We start from the raw sequence: 19,176 nt of genomic DNA on the forward strand, positions 1-19,176 counted from the left end.
TAATTTTAGCTAATTATCTGGGTAGGATTTTTTAACTAATTATTTGAACTTTGACTGACTGTGAGAAAGGATGATTGTTGCTTAAGCAATTTTTCTTGCTTAAGAGCAGGAGTGATCGTTATAATCAGCTTTAGATCTAGATGAGGTTATTTTTTAACTCACTTTCACTAGACCTGGATACATTTCTTCAAGCCTTTTCTAGGTTTGCTTTTCTATTTGGCAGTTTACTAATTAATCTGGATTATTAAAAGGTTTAAATTGCTAAGGAGTTTAAATATGAAAATGTAAAAGGTATATAAAAGAGACAGATGGCAGCAGTACCCTCAGTAAAAGAACATGCGTAAAATGCTTGTAAATTTGTTTCTACATGCTTATTGTAATACATTATCAAAGTGTCTAATTTAATATCTGTTTTGATTACTATTTATTAATTGTTCATCATCCTAGTTGTATACTTTGTGAAATAGACAAATTCTCTGTAGTACCCTTAATAGGTTTTGTTGAAATTGGTTACAATTTTAAGAGAACCTCATCATGCCAAGAAGCGGAGGAGGTGATGGGATAGCAAATAAATCACTGTTTATAAAGAACCTCTCTGAGGATATTAGGTGAGTCCTTTCTGTTTAAAACAGCATGGCTATCATTGGACATTACTTTGAACAACTAAGCGTTCATTTTAAAATGAATTGCTGAATGTCTCATGTTTTGTTCACTTGGTAGCCTTAATTGAGATACCAATGAATCTCATTTGAATATTGTTTAATTTTTTACTGTCTTTGTGTTATAATTATCTAGATCAAATGATTTAAAGAACATTTTTGGTAAATATGGTAAAATAGCTGATGTTTACATCCCGGTCGACTACTACAACAGGAAACCTAGAGGATTTGCCTATGTTCAATTTGAAAGTTTGCGGGATGCTAAAGACGCCGTCAGGGATCTACAACATCTTACTTTTCATGGACGTGAGCTGACTGTCGAATTTGCCCAAGGAGATCGAAAGAGTAAGTCATCCAAAGATGGTTTGATTCAAAGGGAACTTTTAAACAAGACTGTGATCCACAATCCACAAATCCACATTGTTTTACAAAATTTTAAAGAACCGAAAGAAGTTGGTTGAAAGATTTACTCTTCGTTCGATTCCTATTTAATCAAAGTATTATCAAGTTATTGACCTGAATTCATTCACATTGAACATCATTTTCTTTTGTCAATTCTTGAATTGCGCATTGCTAATCCAGCTCCGTCAGAGATGCGATACAAAGAAAGACGAACACCGAACGAGCGTGGGGATAGCAGACACAATGGTTACAGAAGAAGGTCTAGAGAACGTTGCAGGAGTCGCTCAAGAAGCAGATCTCGAGGTCGATCACGGGAAAGAAGGTAAGCTATAATTTTATTGAACCTTTGAATTCTTTGAATATATTAATCTTAACAATAATTTACATCTGTATTTTCTGTATTTTTCATCTTAGGTTTAGTCGAAGTCCAATTCGTCGTCACTCTAGACCGTCACGTCGCTCTCGCTCATTATCAAGGTCACGTCCAAAACATGGTTCTGGTAGCCTTCATCATAACGATCGATACATACACCGGCCTCGTCAAATCTCCCCTATTTGAACTCATTAAAAGTCATTAGCATCTCCCAGTCAGTCTTCATCACTTATTGCTTATATTTTCATCATAAAATCCGTTCAACGATTTAATTCAAGAATTCATGATTTAATACTTTGATTGTCACCAACCACTAGAATTGTATTAAAAAATGGAGGAAAAAAGATAAAGAAATATTTATCGGACAAAGTTATAACCTCAGTAAGTTGATTAGTTATTTGGTAAATCCTTACAAACTAAAAATAAATGAAAGGAACATGCGTGCGTGTTAAAGTGAGGAAGACAAACTGATGAACAAATGCTGAAGACGAAAATGATGACATTTATAATGAAATGGATGATCTTATGGTAGCAATGGTTAAATAGTGAAGAAACGAAATAGAGCGATACAAAGAATTTGTCATTCACTGTTGATACTTAGAAAATTGAAAAAAACTGTGTCTAATCGAGCAGTTCGCATTATTGCATGCACATTTCATTTTTCATCTTCCCTCCTTCTTCATCCTCCTCCTCGTCTTCACACTGTCACCATCATTATCTTCATCACCATTCTCACATCTTTTAAACTAATGATGGGAGACCCTCGGAATGAGTTTGACTTGGAAGAAGAGAGAAAAGAGGGACAAAATCGATGACAATATCAAATTGGTAGGAGGCTGTGAAGGAGTTTCTCAAGATGATTATTATCAACTTTTCTTCCTTTTTTCGTTGACAATTTAGGGTTAAAGACTGAAAAAAGGATTTAAAATAAGGTGGAGATTGAGACTAATTAAATAAACATCAGCAACTGTCAGGTTCAATCCTTTGTTTGCTCAATTATTATCAATGTTACTGAAATGTATTAGTTAATTTTGCCAAATTCATTTGATAAACACATTCTTACTGCGACAGTTGTCAGTCGTTTATTATTTTTTTTTGTGTTTCTTTATTTTATTGTTCATCTATTTCATCTAAACGGATTCAAGTATTTTATAAACATTGTTCGTCTTCGTTCTCTTTTTCATCTTTCCAAATTCTGTATGAACATCCAAATTAATGAAGTTGAGAATATCAAATTGATAGTTAAAAAATTGTAATATCTTGTGTTATATTGTTTTGGCTTCTATATGGGAACTTCAGAAAACATGGATAATCAAAATATGGATGACAGCAATCATGTTAAGGGTATAAACGACCTGAGTTGGAAGGTTAAAGAAAACATTGTTATATCAGGTATTTCTGGACGTTATCCAGACTCAGATGATATTGAAAAGTTTTGGTCAAATCTCATGAATGGGGTTCCTCTTTATACAGCTGATGATCGACGATGGCCAATAGGTGAGTTAATTTTTACTTAAAAATTAGTAAATTATTTGGCCATCTTTTGTTTCCAAATAGCCAATGGTTTTATAAAACTTGAGTCTTAGCCAGTCTTTTTGCAATACATTTGAAAATTGATTCAGATTGGTTTGATTGCCATCAGCAGTTGGTGGTTTCACTAATTTTGATGCCGATTGGCTTGCTAATTGAGCTTATAATTGAATAGCAGTTAAGGTAACCACCAGATAAGATCAATTGATTTTGTATCAATCAGTCGACTTGTAACCACAATTTTAGCATTTCATGATTAGATCGCTTTCTTGAAAGATTAAATCAAAGCCAGAAGTGTTAATTAGCGATACATACAATTAAAATCGTGAGAAAATCGATTAGTATTTAAATCTAATTTGTCTAAATCTTTAAGATGTTAAACACTCATTTTTAAGTTGTTATTATCCCTAAACCGAATTGTGTAAGATTAAGATAAGATTTTAAACAATTATGATTATAATCATCCAACCTTTAGTTTAGGATTTGAAGGTGAAGAATGAATAATCTAAACCATTTACTGTTAACTAGCCATTAGTAATGATAGTTGATAGTTGATTACTGATAGTCAGACTAACAATTAACTATTGTAAGTTAATATAAGAAATGAATATCTGAGCCTTTGCTTAAAATTGAAAAGCAAGTTTATTAGTTTGTAATATTTTGAATTATTAGGAATGTAAAAATAAAACAAGTTGAATTGTTAGAGGAAATGGTTAGAAGGAGATTAATTAACATGAATGAGTAAACAAATTGTCAAAGGAAATTAGTGAAATTAACTGATGAGTGAAGACAATTTTCTGGTAACAAAGGTAAGTTACAGTAAACTGAAATGACGGAGATGAGGAGATAATTTTAGTAGAAGCAAAAGCTGTCATAATCAATAGAATGCTCATATTTACAGTAAATCATGGTTTTAATTCATGATCAATATGTACACTTACAGAGCCTTTATGTATCATGAAACAGAAATAATTCACGAAACATGTTAATGATTAGTGTGTTTGCTGAGTTTACACACACACGTTTTACACTGATAACGATCCTAATTGCAATGTATTTAAAAAGGATTGGTGAATGATTAAATTTTTATTCCGTTGACAAGTCTTTTATGATGATGGCTTGAAGGTGAGAGGGAACGAGCCGAGAATAAGATGAGTCGAGATGAAGATATTGAACCATTTTTCTTCTTCATTGGTGCTTAGCAGCTCTTTGCTTGGCTAATTTTTTTAAATTTTTTTACAATTCATTGATCACCACATCTTATTGTAATGAAGATGAAGCAGGTAAAGTCATGTCTTTGGCAAGAAGAAGATGAATAAGAGCTGAAATGAGTAAGCAATCAGTTTTAAGTATTAATACATTTTCACTCTAATAGTTGATCAAAAGTAAAATATCTTTTATTTTAAGAATCAATTTGATAAGTTTGTGATTATCAAATTATTGTCAAATCTCTTCATTAGATTTCGAAACATTTCGCATTTCCAGCCAATTTAATTATACCGATTTGGTTTGCCACTCACCATTCAATATAAATTGAAACGAATCATGAAGCTAACAATCCAAATCTGAAACAAAAGCGGGAAAATGTTATGAAATTGCAAACATGAACCTTGTTGATCTAAGCTTAGCATATAAACAATTGGTCATTAATTATTTTAATACAACAGTTTATTGAACCGCTTCAAATATTCGGATCGCTTCATGAGATTCAATTGCTTTATTCATCGATATTTTGTCTCAATTTTACAGTTATGTCAAAGTGGCTTTTGATTGTCCTTACGGATCTTTCAATCCTAAAGCCATGGAAGAAACGACAAGAGCTTCCAATCATTAAATTGTTTCCAAAGCGAGTGATTCCAGTAAATTTTAACACCCGGATGAAAAAACCAAGAACAAACTTCTCGTTATTATTGCCATCTTGTTGATTGCTTTTAGATTTTTAATGTTATTTATAAACCAATTCTTCCAACTTGTTATTTTTTAAGCAGAAATGATAAAACTTTAGTTCCAAAAGAGAAATGAAAATGCCATTGAAACTTTTCTAGAAAATAAAGTGCAAGAATTCAATAAATCAAATCATCGAGTTATTTCTAGATATTTTGCAGTTTATGAAGGTGTTGAGTTTGAATTGTTAAGCAACATGATCTTGTTGATTCATGACTAAATTCACTACCTTCTGAGATTTTCATGGGCATAGAGAACTGTCTTTGATCTTCTTGACATAGTCGTTAAAATCACTGCTTACATTGTAAGGTTCATTTTAAAGTTATGAACTGCTGAACTTGGGACATTTTATTGTCAAAAGTTGCGATAACACTAATGAAGTCAACTTAGTCGCGAGAAATTAAGTTATCATTAAGTTCAACTGAATCAAGTTGTAGGATCGAAGAAAATCGAAAAGTAATGATGACTGTAATCACAATTATTAGAAGTAGAAAGAATTGAAGAGTTAATTCTTGATTATTTTAATGTTTCCCGTTCTGATTGCAAGTGGAGAGACTAAAAATTTTGGTTGAAAATAATAACAGACATACAGTTCATTGACATTTCCTTGCTTTTCAATCCTTCTAAATTGTTATTCAAAAACTGAAAAGAATTAACATTAAAATAAATAGTCTAACCAATGGATAGCGCAATTTTAATCATTAAATTATGATTAAATTGCGACAAAACATAATTAAGGTTAACTTGAGAAATCAAATTACAGAAAACAAAGTCAAAACCAAACATTAAAGTCTTGTGAAGATGAATTATACGCTTAATCTGTACAATTGTGGGTTAATCTATTGAAACACCAATTTGCAAATAACGATGTCATCAATAATTAGTAAAATAATAACCAATTAACCATAAATTGCTGATTAAACTCAAAAAATCACAAAAAATAGTTCAAAATTAAAATCAAACGTTACTGCAAATGTTGAAAAAAGATTTGTATAAATGAAGACTTATTCAAAGCTTATTCTTGTGATTTACAATTTATGTAATTATTTCTTGAATATCTTGGATTTGATTTAATGATTATTGTTAAATATTCAGTTTACAATGTATCATTTCCAATATTAATCTGGTTATTAATGTAAGACTGTGAATAACAAGTGTTTCATTACTCTCATGAGGCAGGATCAATAGGATGAAATATAAATCATCAGAAGCACTCTCTTGCTCATACAATGTTAAGATTAAGTTCTAATTGGTTGACGAACCATTAAACATTCAAGTTGATTGGCATCACTGATTTCATATGCTACAGTTTTCGTAATATTCATCTTCCTACTTCTCAATCTCATTATCAATCACAGCTTATTCTCATCATCACATTTTATTTTCATTATCCCGACCTTAAGTCACCTTTTTCAAAACAAATGAGCTCAAGAACAAAATGTTTTCATTATTCAATCTTTTCTTTTGGATTCAATTTCAATCATGATTTACCATGATCTCCCATAACTTCAACTATATTTAGTTGATTGCTCTCACCATTCTCATATAATAACGCATATCACAACAAGTTGATTAACTTATTCTAATGCAAAATAATCATTAACACGGCTCGGTATTGAATTTGAGTTCATCTTCAAGTTTTACTCGAACAATAATTTTGTGCAATTGCATTATCACTTTGCATTGAATTGTTACCACAATTTGTGATGAACTCTTGGTCCAAGTCTGTTGATGATTTGTGTCTCAATTTGATTACAAATGATTAGCTGAATACAATGACCCGTTTCTTTACAATTCAACAGTAAATAATGCAAAAAATTAATTTGTTCAGAAGCAAAAACTCATCTTAAGATTATACTTAATTTATTCAGATTTTTTCAATTTGAATTACAACTCTTTGAAAATTCATTGAAATGTCTGGAATCTGCAATATAATCACTTCCTCCGCATAATAAATGATTAACAATTTTAATCTATTGACGTATATTCCAAAATGAGTTGGCTAAATCTTTAAATCTTTAAAATTCTGATGAAGTTGCACTGATTGTTAGTTGCGTCTTTTAGGATAATCTAGCTCTTTTCATGCATAAGATACCAATCCTTTTATTGTTTGGGCCAATTTAATTTTAATTGACGATTAAAAATGGAATCGGTTTATTGTAATTGAATTATATTTTTATTCAATTCAATTACTTCTACAGGTTATCTTGGAACACCTAAAAGAGCTGGAAAAATCAATGATATATCCAAGATGGATGCCGAATTTTTCGGAATACCTGACAAAGATGCTCATCTTATGGATCCTCAAATAAGGATTTTTCATGAAGCTGTTTATGAAGCAATTTGGGATGCTGGTACGTTAAACGATTTTTACGATAATTAGATAACAAAATATCACATCTATTACAAGACAGATCATTGTCTATTAAGCATTTTGAACAGCAAATATATTTTACAGAGTTTACAAAAAATTATTGTGAATTAAGCACATTTGAATCAACAAGATTTTAATGCTCATCTTTTTATCGTTTTTCAGGTATAAATCCAGATGATCTCCGTGGTAGTCGTACTGGAGTATTTTTTGGCTTATGTTATGATGATTCCACTCAAGCTATAACTCAAGATGAATCCTTGGCTCATTCTTACATTCAATGGTCCACCTCTCGAGTTTCTTATGCTCTCGATCTTCGAGGTCCAGTTGCTCAAGTTGATTCCGCTTGTGCATCGAGTTTCTCTGCTTTCTGTGCCGCCTTGTCCTCCATGAAAGCAGGTGATTGTGATAGCTGTATTGTTGGTGGTGTAACTGTGCAATTGCGTCCCTCAATATCTCAATGTTTCCGTGCACTTAGTATGTTATCCGATGACGGTATCCCTAAATGTTTGGATGCCAAAGTAGATGGTTACTGTCGAGCTGAAGCTGTAGTTGCTATCTTTTTACAACGAGAACCTGAAGCTCGTCGAATCTATGCAAAAGTATTAAATTGTCGAACTAATTGTGATGGATTTAAGCCTGAAGGAATTACTTTCCCTCGATTCAAGCTCCAGCATTCTTTAATGAAACAAGTCTATGAAGAAGCTCATATCAATACTGATGATGTTGAATACATTGAAGCTCATATGACTGGTACACCAGCAGGTGATCCTATTGAATCGGAGGCTATCTTATCAGGTTTAAGATCAAAATCAACGAAACCTATTCTTTTCGGTTGCCTTAAATCAAATATGGGTCATACTGAAGGAGCATCCGCACTTTGTTCAATTTCAAAGGTTGCCAAAATATTTCAAACGGGATGGATTCCTCCTAATCTTAACTTTACCGAACCAAACCCTAATATTCCTGGTCTTTCAAAGGGAATCATCATTCCAGTATTGAAGCAAACACCATTCAATGGAGACATTATTGGTGTAAATTCATTTGGCTTTGGTGGAGTCAATGTTCATGCTGTTTTAACCGCTAACAAGAAACGGCTTACACCTGAATCTTACCTTATTGATTCACCCATTCCGCGTTTGGTCAATCTTTGCAATCGAACCTCTCAAGGAGTACAATTTATGTTTTCTACGTTAAGTGAAAAATTGGACAAAAAGACATTGAACCGGGAATATTTGACTCTACTTAACAATTTATCTTACGCAGAGCCTAAACGAGGTCTTAACCATCGAGGTTATGCTGTAATTGAAAACGGTGAAATTGTTCGTAAATCAAACAAAAAAGTTGAAGCAAAACAACCTTTATGGTTTATCTTTTCACCTCTTGGTTCTCAATGGAATGGTATGGGAAAATCATTGATGAAACTTCCAGTTTTTGCTTCCAAAATGGATAAATTGGCCGAAGTTTTGAAACCCTTTGGAATCGATCTGAAATCGCTCATATGTGATTCAGAGAATAAGGAAATCTTCGAATCAGTTGTTCATGCTATGGCTTCTATTGTTTCTATTCAAATTGGTCTTGTTGATGTTTTACGTTTCCTGAATATTGAACCTGATGGTATTTTGGGTTATTCATTTGGTGAGATAGCCTCTGGATATGCTGATGGATGTTTAACTGATGAACAAGCTGTTTTGATTGCCTACTGGGTTGCAAAAACGGTACTCGCAAGCCAAACTGGACCTGGAAGAATGGTAAATCTAGGTTTAACATGGGAAGAAGCTCTAAAAGTGTGTCCAACAGGCATTGAACCAGGTTGTTCCAACACCAAAAATAATACAACAGTTTCTGGTGATGCATCAGTTTTTCCTGGTTTCCTTGAAGATTTAAAGTCTCAAGGTGTACCCATAGTTGAAGTTGAATCATGTCAAACTGCTTTCCATTCATCATTTATTGCATCAAGTTATGATGGGTTAATTGAACATTTCAGCAAAATAATAACCGAACCTAAACTACGTTCTCATCGCTGGATTTCTTCATCAGTTCCTGACGAGGAAGCTACACAAGATCGATATCGTTATTGTACTCCACATTATTACGCTCATGCTGCTATTAATCAGATTCGATTTTATGAAAAAATCAAGGTGTTACCCAGAAACAGTTGTTTCCTTGAGATCGCACCAAATGCCACTTTATTGCCTTTAATAAGAGAAACCATCGGTTCTGAAGGATCTTACGTCCGATTGTCTGACAAATCATCACAAGGATTAATTCCTCTTCTCTCTGGACTTGGTGATCTTTATAAATCAGGATTAAACCCAGCAATTGAAAAGCTATATCCTTCAATTGAGTATCCTGTCTCGCGAGAAGTTGAACCTTTGTCTCATCTATTAAAATGGGATCACTCTAAATCCTATTTGGTTGCCAAGTATCCAGAATATCAAACCAGTGGTGCGGTCAACGTTCGATATTCTTTCGATCTTAATAACCCATCAGATAAATACTTAGCTGGTCATACAATCGATGGACGTATTTTGTTTCCAGCTACTGGTTATATGTATATTGTTTGGCGTCAATTGTCTCGAATCAAGGCCAAGGAATCAATCATTGAATTGTTGAATGTTAAACTTCATCGAGCTACTTTACTTAGTCGGGGAAATGCAGTTCAATTTACTATTCTATTGAACGAAAAAGTTGGAAAATTCGCCATTGTTGAATCAGAATCTGTCGCTTGCTCTGGTGAATATCGTATTGGCTCGAAACATTGTCAGACTAATTACACAGAAATGGGAAAAGTAGAGACTTCCCCAGATGCTGTCACTATTGACGGCAAATCAATTTACAAGGAATTGAGAGTTCGAGGCTACGATTATGGGTCAACATTTCAAGGTGTAGTTGAAGCCATGTCTGATGGTAGTTGCGGTAAAATCCGTCGTCTTGAGCATTTTATATCTTTAGCTGATTGTATTCTTCATTGTGCTATCTTGGCTAATCCTATCCGTGAACTTTTCTTGCCAACATTTTTTGAGTACATACGTTATGATCCAGAAAAGTTATTCAAAGCTTTTGAAACCAACGCAGATTCCATGAAAACAGTTTATTTTGATCGTCATTGTAATGTCATTTCAACTGAAGGACTTGTTATTAAAGGAATGGTTGGTAACACGGCTCCAAGAAAAGTCAACAATCAACAAGTAACCCTTGAATCGTACGATTTCCAGCCTTACGATGGTTCATATGTTGCTCCAATTAAAGATGCTAATCTAAATGAGTACATTGATTTGTGTGATACACTTTGGGGTAACTTGATTGAAGCAAACTCAAAATCCATTCCCACAGATGTAAATGACCGAATTCAATCGCTGGTTGAATCTGATCCCAATAAAAATGGTTTATTGACTGTTCTTAATCAACTTGCTTCTGAAAAGGAGCAACAAAATGACCAAGTTGAACAATTCAAGAATGTAATCAACAAACATATTACATCAAATATTGATAAATTATCATCAGATAAATTGTTGAATAATCCTGATTTGGCCGGTATATTGCGATTCCATATGGGAATTGTTGAAGAAAACGTTTCTGCTACAGTTATTAACATGGTTGAAGTAAATTTGAGTCAAAATGCAATTTACTCCATTTTATTGGAAACATTACCTATTTTAATGAATCGTGGAGTTAATTACACAATTGTAACACCTAATAATGACGGTTCAAACTTTAGACGAACCCAACAAAAGATTCACTATTGGTCACCTTCTAGTGGACTTCCAGAGCTTCCATCAGCTGAGGTCATACTTTACGTTGAACCTTCCTGTGATCTTTTACACGCATCATTAGAGCAAATTGATCCAATCAACTCTGTTGAATTGTTTAACAAATTTGCTGAAAATTTAGCTCCACAAGGATTCGCTTTGATTCTTACTCGAAGTCAAATTTATCCTCTGGAAGAAAAAATAACCAAATATTCAGGTCAAAAAGAAAGTGAATGGTCAACATCGGATGCTACAAAATACAAGGATATACTTGAAGAGACAGGATTTACTTTGATTGCTTCCCGGTGTGCAGATTCAGGCTGGAAATCTTTGTTAATTAGGAAAAAATTGTGCAATCAAGAGTTGAAAACTCGAGTAATAGACACTTCAATTCATCAGTTTGATTGGGTTGATACATTAAAGACCCACTTAGAAGATCCACATTATAACCGTGTCTGGCTTCGATCCAACTCACGATTAACTGGTCTTGTTGGTATGGTTAATTGTATTCGACGTGAACCAATTGGATCTAAATTGAGATGTTTAATTACTGAAGAGAGCTCTGAAGAAACTGAAAAACTTTTTGAGAGTTATGGTTTGACTGAAAAAGATTTGGTGATGAACATTTTCGATGGATCTTCACTGGGCTCTTATCGTCATACATTAATGGATTCCAAAGACAAATATATTAGCGCCAATTATTCTTATGCCGATTTCACTATTAGGGGTGATTTATCATCTATTCGTTGGTTGCAATCTCCAATGAATTTTTGCAAAACTATCGCACCAGAAATGAGAGGTTTACCACTGCATAAGATAAATATTTATTATGCAGCAATCAATTTCAAAGATGTAATGGTTGCTTCAGGTCGTATACCTACCAATGCCTATCCTCACACATTGAGTAAATTTGGTTTAGGTTTTGAAGTATCTGGTATCCTTGAATCGGGTCAACGTATTGCTGGAATGACCTCTGGCTCAGGAATTTGTGACACCATTTCTGATGTTACTTGTAGCTTTATTGTCAAAGTTCCTGATTCATGGTCTCTTCGTGATGCAGCCGGAGTACCAATTATTTATTACACCGCTGTTTATGCTCTCATCATTCGTGGTCGTTTGACTCAAGGTGAAAGAGTTTTGATTCACGCTGGAACCGGCGGTGTGGGTCAAGCAGCAATCAACATTGCTCTTGGTATGGGATGCGAAGTTTTCACTTCAGTTGGAACACCAGAAAAGAGAGAATATATCAAAAAATTGTTCCCTGCTTTAGATGACAGACATATTTGCCATTCTAGAAATACTTCCTTTGAAGAGCAAATTCTCAAAGAAACCAACGGAGATGGTGTTGATGTTATTCTTAATTCTCTTGCTGAAGATAAATTCCTTGCTTCTATGCGTGTTCTTGCTGAAAATGGACGTTTCATTGAGATTGGTAAATACGATATTATCCAAAACAATACAATTGGTAAGTTTTAACTTAACTATAATACAAACTAGCATTAGTTTATCCATTATTATCCATACACATCCTAAATTATTTTATCTTTTCATTTAACTCTCGTTTCAGACCCCGCACTCTTAGCCGGCAATAAAACTTATCACGTTGTCTGCCTTGCTCATCTTCAAGACAATGCTTTCTCTGGCTGTGTTAGAGCCCGTGAAACAGCAGAAACATGTCGACGATGGGTTGAAGAAGGTTTAACTAATGGCACAGTCCGACCTATCGACACAACCGTATTTGAAAGAGATCAAGTTGAAGAAGCGTTGAGATACATGGCTGCTGGTAAACATACTGGAAAGGTTTTAATTAAAATTAGAGATGAACCCACAGAGCCTGTTCCATTGGTTAAATCTTATCCATGTTTGGCACAAGTTCATTTCGATCACGAGAAAACATACATAATCACTGGAGGATTAGGTGGAGTTGGTCTTGAAATGGCTAATTGGATGGTTTCTCGAGGAGCTGCTAAATTAGTAATGACGTCTCGTTCAGGTGCCGTTACTGGCTATCAAAAAATGTGTATTCAACGATTGAAACAATCTATTCCATACTCATTTGGAAAAGTTGTTGTCTCAACTAATACTGCTTTAACTGAAGATTCTGCACGAGCTTTATTCGCCGAAGCAAGTGTACTTGGACCCATTGGGGGTATTTTTAACCTGGCTATGGTCTTAGCTGATGCTCTCTTTGAAAATCAAACGGTTGAAGCTTTTGAACGTGTTTGTGCACCAAAGGTCCAAGCAACACTTTTACTTGACTCACTGTCTCGACAAATTTGTCCTGATTTGGATTATTTTGTTTGCTTTTCATCAGCTGCTGCTGGTAAAGGTAACGCCGGTCAATCTAATTATGGATTTGCTAATTCGTTTATGGAAAGAGTTTGTGAAGATCGTCGAGCTGCTGGTCATCATGGTTTAGCCATTCAATGGGGAGCCATTGGTGACGTTGGTGTAGTGGCTGAACATTTGGGTGGCAATGATGTTATAATTGGTGGTACTTTACCACAACGAATACCCTCTGTAATGTCAACTATGGACACCTTTTTAACTTCATCGCATACAACTTGTTCATCTATTGTTATCGCTGACTCTAAACGTGCTGGAAGTGGTGTTAAAGAATCGCCGTTCAAAATGATTTGTCACATTCTTGGTGTTAAAGATCCTTCAACTCTTGACCCATCTACAACTCTTGGTGAACTTGGAATGGACTCTCTGATGGCTGTCGAAATTAAACAAGCTCTTGAACGTGATTATGATTCTATTCTATCTGCTCAAGAGATTCGTAATCTTAAGATTAAAGATATCAAGGAACTCAGTCTTTCAAAAGGAGCAAAAGCTTCAGAGACTAATAATGAATCTGATAAACTTGAAGAAACAAATCTTCTTACCGAAGTCTACCAAGAACCCGACTCACTGTTTACCACTATATCGTCTCACAATGGTAAAGCTGTATTCTTCTTCCCGCCCATTGAGGGTAATTTCAATTTGATGCTTCCGTTGACTCGAGTTCTCTCAAGACCAATCATTGGTATCAATTGGACTAAAGATTTGGATACATTTGAAACCATTCAAGAAGCAGCTAATTTCTATGCCGATAAATTATTGGAAAGTTATCCAACTGATGAAACATTTGATTTTGTTGGTTACTCTTTCGGTTCGCTTCTAGCTCTTGAAGTTTCCTTGCAATTAACTGTTCGACGAGGTCAGTCAATTATCAATCGATTGGTCTTGTTGGATGGAGCTCCTGATTATCTTCGTTCTCAATTAGATGAGATGATTGATAAATATGGTTCTATGGACGAAAGTTTAGCTCAAGCTGAAACTCTGATTAACTATGCAGCTTCTGTTATTCCCTCGGATGAGCTTAATAAATTCAAGGAGAAGTTGTTCCGTTTAGAATCACAAGGTGAAAGAATCAAATTAATGGAAGTTCTTCTTGGTCAACATTTCTCTTCAGGATCCAAAAAAGATTCACTAATTTTGGCTACTGATAGACACTTCCGTAAAATGAAAATGGCGCACACTTACAGACCTTCGGGTACTCTTGAAGCATCCATTAATCTTATAAGAGCGGCAAACAAATTCACTACTGCTTCGTTTGAAGAAGATTATGGTCTATCAAAGGTAATTATTTTTTAATTATACTCACTTTTTCTGCGAAAATTTTGACTAATCAATAATTTTTGTTTGTTCCAGCTCTCGTCAAATAAAATACAAATAAATATCGTTGATGGTGATCATCGCAGCTTCTTAAGTCACAATTCCAACGAGGTTGGAATCCTGATGGACAATTTCCTTACTTACGTTTTTGCTTAACGTTTCTTTATTATAAATAAGATAAATTCAATTTCAAACAAATTATATTTTTTGTAGTGGTTTGTAGTGTTCGTATTAAATCACCTGTTGAAAATCACTCGCCTTTATAGTTTGGACTCCTTTTTTCCAGAAAAGATTTCATTCCTTCAACTCGGTCTTTGGTCCAAATAATTTGATCATATGCAGCTTTTTCAAATGCCATCCCAGAATGTATATCAACTGTGATCCCTTTCGTTAACGCAAATTTAGCCCACCTGACTCCTAATGGACCCGAACTGCAAATATCCTTAGCCAAACCAACTGATCGATTGAAAGCGGCTTCTTTATCTTCTTTATCTTCATCCGATGTCAAATAGTCGACTAATCCTATCGAATGTGCTTCTTCTGCAGAAACTTTTCTTCCAGTGAAAATCAAATCTTTTGCTTTTGATAAACCAATCAATCTAGGTAATCGCTGCGTTCCCCCAGCTCCGGGCAAAATTCCTAATTTAGTTTCAACAAGGCCTAATTTAGCTCTCAAAGATGCTACTCTCAGGTCACAGGCCAAAGCAAACTCTAAACCACCTCCAAAAGCTGCACCGTCAATAGCGGCTATGGTTGGGAACGGCAATTCGGACAGGTTGTTAGCAAGATTTCTTAGTCTTTCTGTAAATAGATAAGATATGCAACAGGTGTGACATTGAACAAGATTAAATTCAATACTTTGCTTTAACCGGGTATTCGACAGTAGATAAAAAAAAGGTGAATTACCTACGAAAGGCCCAACATCATGGTTATCCATTTCAAATCTTTCTTTAAGATCAGCTCCAGCACAAAAAACACCATCGACCTGACTTCTGAGGATTAAACACCTGACTGATCGATCACTTTTCAAAGATGACAAGCTTTGCTCCATGAGAGAAATCATAGCTTCACTCAATGCATTACGTTTCTTCCCGTGGTTCAATGATAAGACAAACAGTCCAGTTACGTCTTGCGAGGTTTGCACTTTCACTATCTCATCAGATTTTTCAAAAAAATCTTCTCGCTTAACAGCAAGAGAACGGAACGGGACCGAAACAGGTTTGATTGGATGAAACAATGGGGAAAAAATCCTGAAAATCATTTTAGTTTCGTATAACAAACAATAGGCAACTTGGATATTCTGTGAGAAAATGTAAACAAATTTTTTGATGAGAAAAAGTTGAAAAAAATTAAAGAAAAATTAAAAGGGTTATTAGTGGCTCCATCGCGTTCGAGCCCTTTTCCCTATCCTTATCTCAAAAAGATAGTTAACATTGCATGATACCTCTTGTTATACTCTTTGTATTTACCTGGATTTACCTCACCACAGAATAATACAGATGATGATAATCAGCCAACCTTTGGACTTTTCATCGAATCAAGATTTATCTATTATCTAGAGATAAAAACACTTGATCTACAAAGATGATAGTCAAATACTTGCAAGAGTGAATAAACTTGTTCAGTGAAAGATTGACTTACATTAACAAATTATTAACTCGTGAAAAAGTTCAACATTTTAGTTTTTAATAATTTTTAAACTCAAGTGAAATAGCAAAACAACATTTCATTAAGGATTTAAAACTGTGATAAATAGGCAAAGCGTGTTGGTATTTTACAGGTAAGGGAATTTTTCTTTATTGCAATGTGGGGAATCATCAGGTGAAGTATTTAGTACCATTTGTGTCAAGCTAATTGTGTAAAGGATAATTTCTGCAATTGCTAGCTGTCTTTGTGTCATTAAAAAGATAAGAAACTTTTCAGTCCGTTCTTACATCTTGTATTGAGGTTTTGAAAGGTAAGAATATTTATATGTTTGTCAATTGACATCAGAGAAGCCTTTCGTATTGGAATTAAATTTGACAAAAATCAATCTTCGGTTTAGATTCACAACTGTACTTGTCCAGGAACGGTTAATAGTTTCTATAATCGTCATTTATCGATTCATTGAGCCAACATTAAAAAGACTTGAACAAAATCATTTTATATCAACTGTAATCACATGACATATCACATGACTTAACATTTTTGTTTGTAAACAAGTAGACTGACAGACTTAAGTTCACCTGGCCTCATTACTGTCTTTTATGCGTCTCTTATTATTTTTAATTTTCCTCTAATTATTGAGTGTGATTATTGACATATTTTGATTTACTTCAAGTTGAAGCTTTCTCAACCTTATTTTATACTCGAACTATTTTATCTCATTTCAGTTCCTCATAAGACTGCGTAACATGTCTACCATGATGTCAGTGAGATTTCTAAGGCATTTTAATGTCTTAAAATCAACCAAAATTGTGTACCCTCATGTGCGATTGATGTCCGCTCAGGCTCAACCATTGGAACAAAAGAAGGAAGAAGTGAAAAAGGAAAGGCCTCCAGAAACTAATTCATTTATTATGAGTATGTTTTCTGGACAAGCTAAAGTGAATCAAGTATTTCCTTATCCTGATGTTTTGACTGATGATCAATTGGAAACCTTGAATATGGTCCGTGAACCCAGTTTGAAGCTTTTCAATGAACTTCACGACCCATTAACTGCTGAGGAAAACGGTAAAGCAGAGGATAAAACCATGCAAATGCTTAAAGAGATGGGTTCATTTGGTATTATGGTTCCGACACAATATGAAGGCGCTGGTATGAATAACACTCAATATGCTGTTTTGGCTGAAATTATGGGTCAAAGTGATTTAGGATTAGCTATTACATTAGGTGCTCACCAGTCAATTGGTTATAAGGGTATTGTGCTTTATGGTAATGAAAAACAGAAAGACAAATATCTCCCTGATTTAGCAACAGGTAGAAAAACTGCATGTTTCTGCTTAACTGAACCTAGTTCTGGTTCAGATGCCGGTTCCATAAAATCTAGAGCTGTTCTCTCTCACGATGGGTCTCATTATATACTCAACGGAAGCAAGATTTGGATATCTAACGGTGGTTTCGCTGATGTTTTTACTGTGTTTGCCAAAACTCCAGTTATAACATCAAGTGGGGAGGAAAAAGAAAAGGTTACAGCATTCATCGTTGAGAGAGCATTCGGAGGAGTAACTAATGGTCCACCTGAAATGAAGATGGGAATCAAAACATCAAATACCGCTCAGGTTTATTTTGAAAATGTCAAAATTCCAGTAGAGAATGTGCTTGGCGAAGTTGGCAATGGTTTTAAAGTTGCTATGAATATTTTGAATAGTGGACGATTTGGAATGGGTGCATTGTTGAATGGAACCATGAAATTTTGTATTGCTAAAGCAACTGATTTCGCAAATAATCGAGTACAATTTGGAGATAAAATTGCCAGTTTTGGAACCATTCAAGAGAAGATTGCAAGAATGGCATTAGCCCAATATATAAATGAATCGATGACTTACATGGTTGCTGGTAACATGGATAAAGGATCAACAGAATTCCATTTAGAAGCAGCCATTTCAAAAGTTTTTGCCTCAGAAGCTGCTTGGTTTGTTTGCGATGAAACTATTCAGATTTTAGGAGGCATGGGCTACATGAGAGAAACTGGTGTTGAAAAGATAATGAGAGATCTTCGTATTTTCCGTATATTCGAAGGAACAAATGATATCCTCAGATTGTTTGTAGCCTTAACTGGAATTCAAAATGCTGGTTATCACTTGAAAGAATTACAAAAGGCTATAAAAAATCCTGTTGCTAACTTGGGAATGATTTTCGACGTATCAACTAAAAGAGTATTCCGGGCTGTTGGATTGAGTTCAGGACCATCTCTTACTGAATTTGTCTCACCTGAATTGGCTCCTTCAGCTGCTTTGGTATCAAAATCAGTGACAAACTTTGGAGCAACTGTTGAGCATCTTTTAATCAAATACAACAAGAAAATTATTCACGAGCAATTTTTACTCAATCGCTTAGCTAACTCAGCGATCGACATTTATTCAATGATTGTTACCCTTTCAAGAGCCACTCGCTCAGTCCAGAAAAATTTCCCATCTGCACCTCATGAAGTAAATATGGTTAAAGTGATTTGTAATGAAGCAGCATCTCGAGTTCATCAAAACCTTGCTGCTTGTCGAAGTTCTGAAAAGTTAACCGACTTTAATAATCTAAAGAAAATTTCAGATTCTATTTTTGTTAACAACGGAGTTTGGCATCGCCACCCTATCGAACGAGATTAAAAAAAGATATTCCGATCAAAGCAAAAAATTGTAAAACTTTTATGATATTTATGATAAATTGTTTATACTCTTGCCGTAAAAACCTGCTTAATGCTTTATGAAACTTTCTATCTTGTAGATTTTATTTCAACTGATAAGCGGTAAACAACAGTCAAAAGTTGGTACAAACAAATCTGACTGACTC

General features: G+C 34.4%; 3 protein-coding genes and 1 pseudogene across 10 annotated transcripts; 3 read left to right on the top strand and 1 right to left on the bottom strand.

Moving 5' to 3' along the window:
* Positions 1–373: 373 nt before the first annotated feature.
* Positions 374–1,815, top strand: LOC107361747 (serine/arginine-rich splicing factor 10-like). Of its 2 annotated transcripts, none has more exons than XM_015928624.3 (4): positions 374–608; positions 796–1,004; positions 1,242–1,383; positions 1,476–1,815. In XM_015928624.3, exons 1-4 carry the CDS (start codon positions 535–537, stop codon positions 1,618–1,620), a joined length of 570 nt encoding a protein of 189 aa, XP_015784110.1. In that variant the 5' UTR covers positions 374–534; the 3' UTR covers positions 1,621–1,815. The 2 variants fall into 2 exon arrangements, with proteins under 2 accessions (XP_015784110.1, XP_025016522.1); XM_025160754.2 differs by having other exon boundaries at positions 796–1,111; positions 1,476–1,648.
* LOC107361744 (fatty acid synthase-like) lies at positions 1,677–16,002 on the top strand. 2 transcript variants are annotated; one of them, XM_089270405.1, is made up of 6 exons: positions 1,684–1,815; positions 2,656–2,931; positions 7,110–7,262; positions 7,445–12,496; positions 12,599–14,655; positions 14,728–16,002. In XM_089270405.1, the coding sequence occupies exons 2-6, from the start codon at positions 2,721–2,723 to the stop codon at positions 14,845–14,847; spliced, it is 7,593 nt and encodes a 2,530-aa protein (XP_089126531.1). In that variant the 5' UTR covers positions 1,684–1,815; positions 2,656–2,720; the 3' UTR covers positions 14,848–16,002. The 2 variants fall into 2 exon arrangements, with proteins under 2 accessions (XP_089126532.1, XP_089126531.1); XM_089270406.1 differs by lacking the exon at positions 2,656–2,931 and having other exon boundaries at positions 1,677–1,815.
* Positions 14,837–16,471, bottom strand: LOC107361746 (methylglutaconyl-CoA hydratase, mitochondrial). 4 transcript variants are annotated; one of them, XM_089270408.1, is made up of 3 exons: positions 16,333–16,471; positions 15,598–15,991; positions 14,837–15,492 (listed from the first exon to the last, which is right to left on the bottom strand). In XM_089270408.1, exons 2-3 carry the CDS (start codon positions 15,950–15,952, stop codon positions 14,942–14,944), a joined length of 906 nt encoding a protein of 301 aa, XP_089126534.1. In that variant the 5' UTR covers positions 15,953–15,991; positions 16,333–16,471; the 3' UTR covers positions 14,837–14,941. The 4 variants fall into 4 exon arrangements, with proteins under 4 accessions (XP_089126534.1, XP_015784109.1, XP_015784108.1 ...); XM_015928623.3 differs by lacking the exon at positions 16,333–16,471 and adding an exon at positions 16,161–16,301; XM_015928622.3 differs by lacking the exon at positions 16,333–16,471 and adding an exon at positions 16,136–16,277.
* Positions 16,275–19,074, top strand: LOC107361745 (very long-chain specific acyl-CoA dehydrogenase, mitochondrial pseudogene; annotated as a pseudogene). Of its 2 annotated transcripts, none has more exons than XR_001568554.3 (2): positions 16,275–16,648; positions 17,064–19,074. The product of XR_001568554.3 is annotated as a very long-chain specific acyl-CoA dehydrogenase, mitochondrial pseudogene, transcript variant X2 (transcript). The 2 variants fall into 2 exon arrangements; XR_001568553.3 differs by having other exon boundaries at positions 16,275–16,471.
* Positions 19,075–19,176: the final 102 nt, after the last annotated feature.

Source organism: Tetranychus urticae, chromosome 1 (genome assembly GCF_039701765.1).
Source record: "Tetranychus urticae isolate SD_2017Ah chromosome 1, NJAU_TeUrti_SD_1.0, whole genome shotgun sequence".
NCBI classification, from domain to species: domain Eukaryota; kingdom Metazoa; phylum Arthropoda; class Arachnida; order Trombidiformes; family Tetranychidae; genus Tetranychus; species Tetranychus urticae.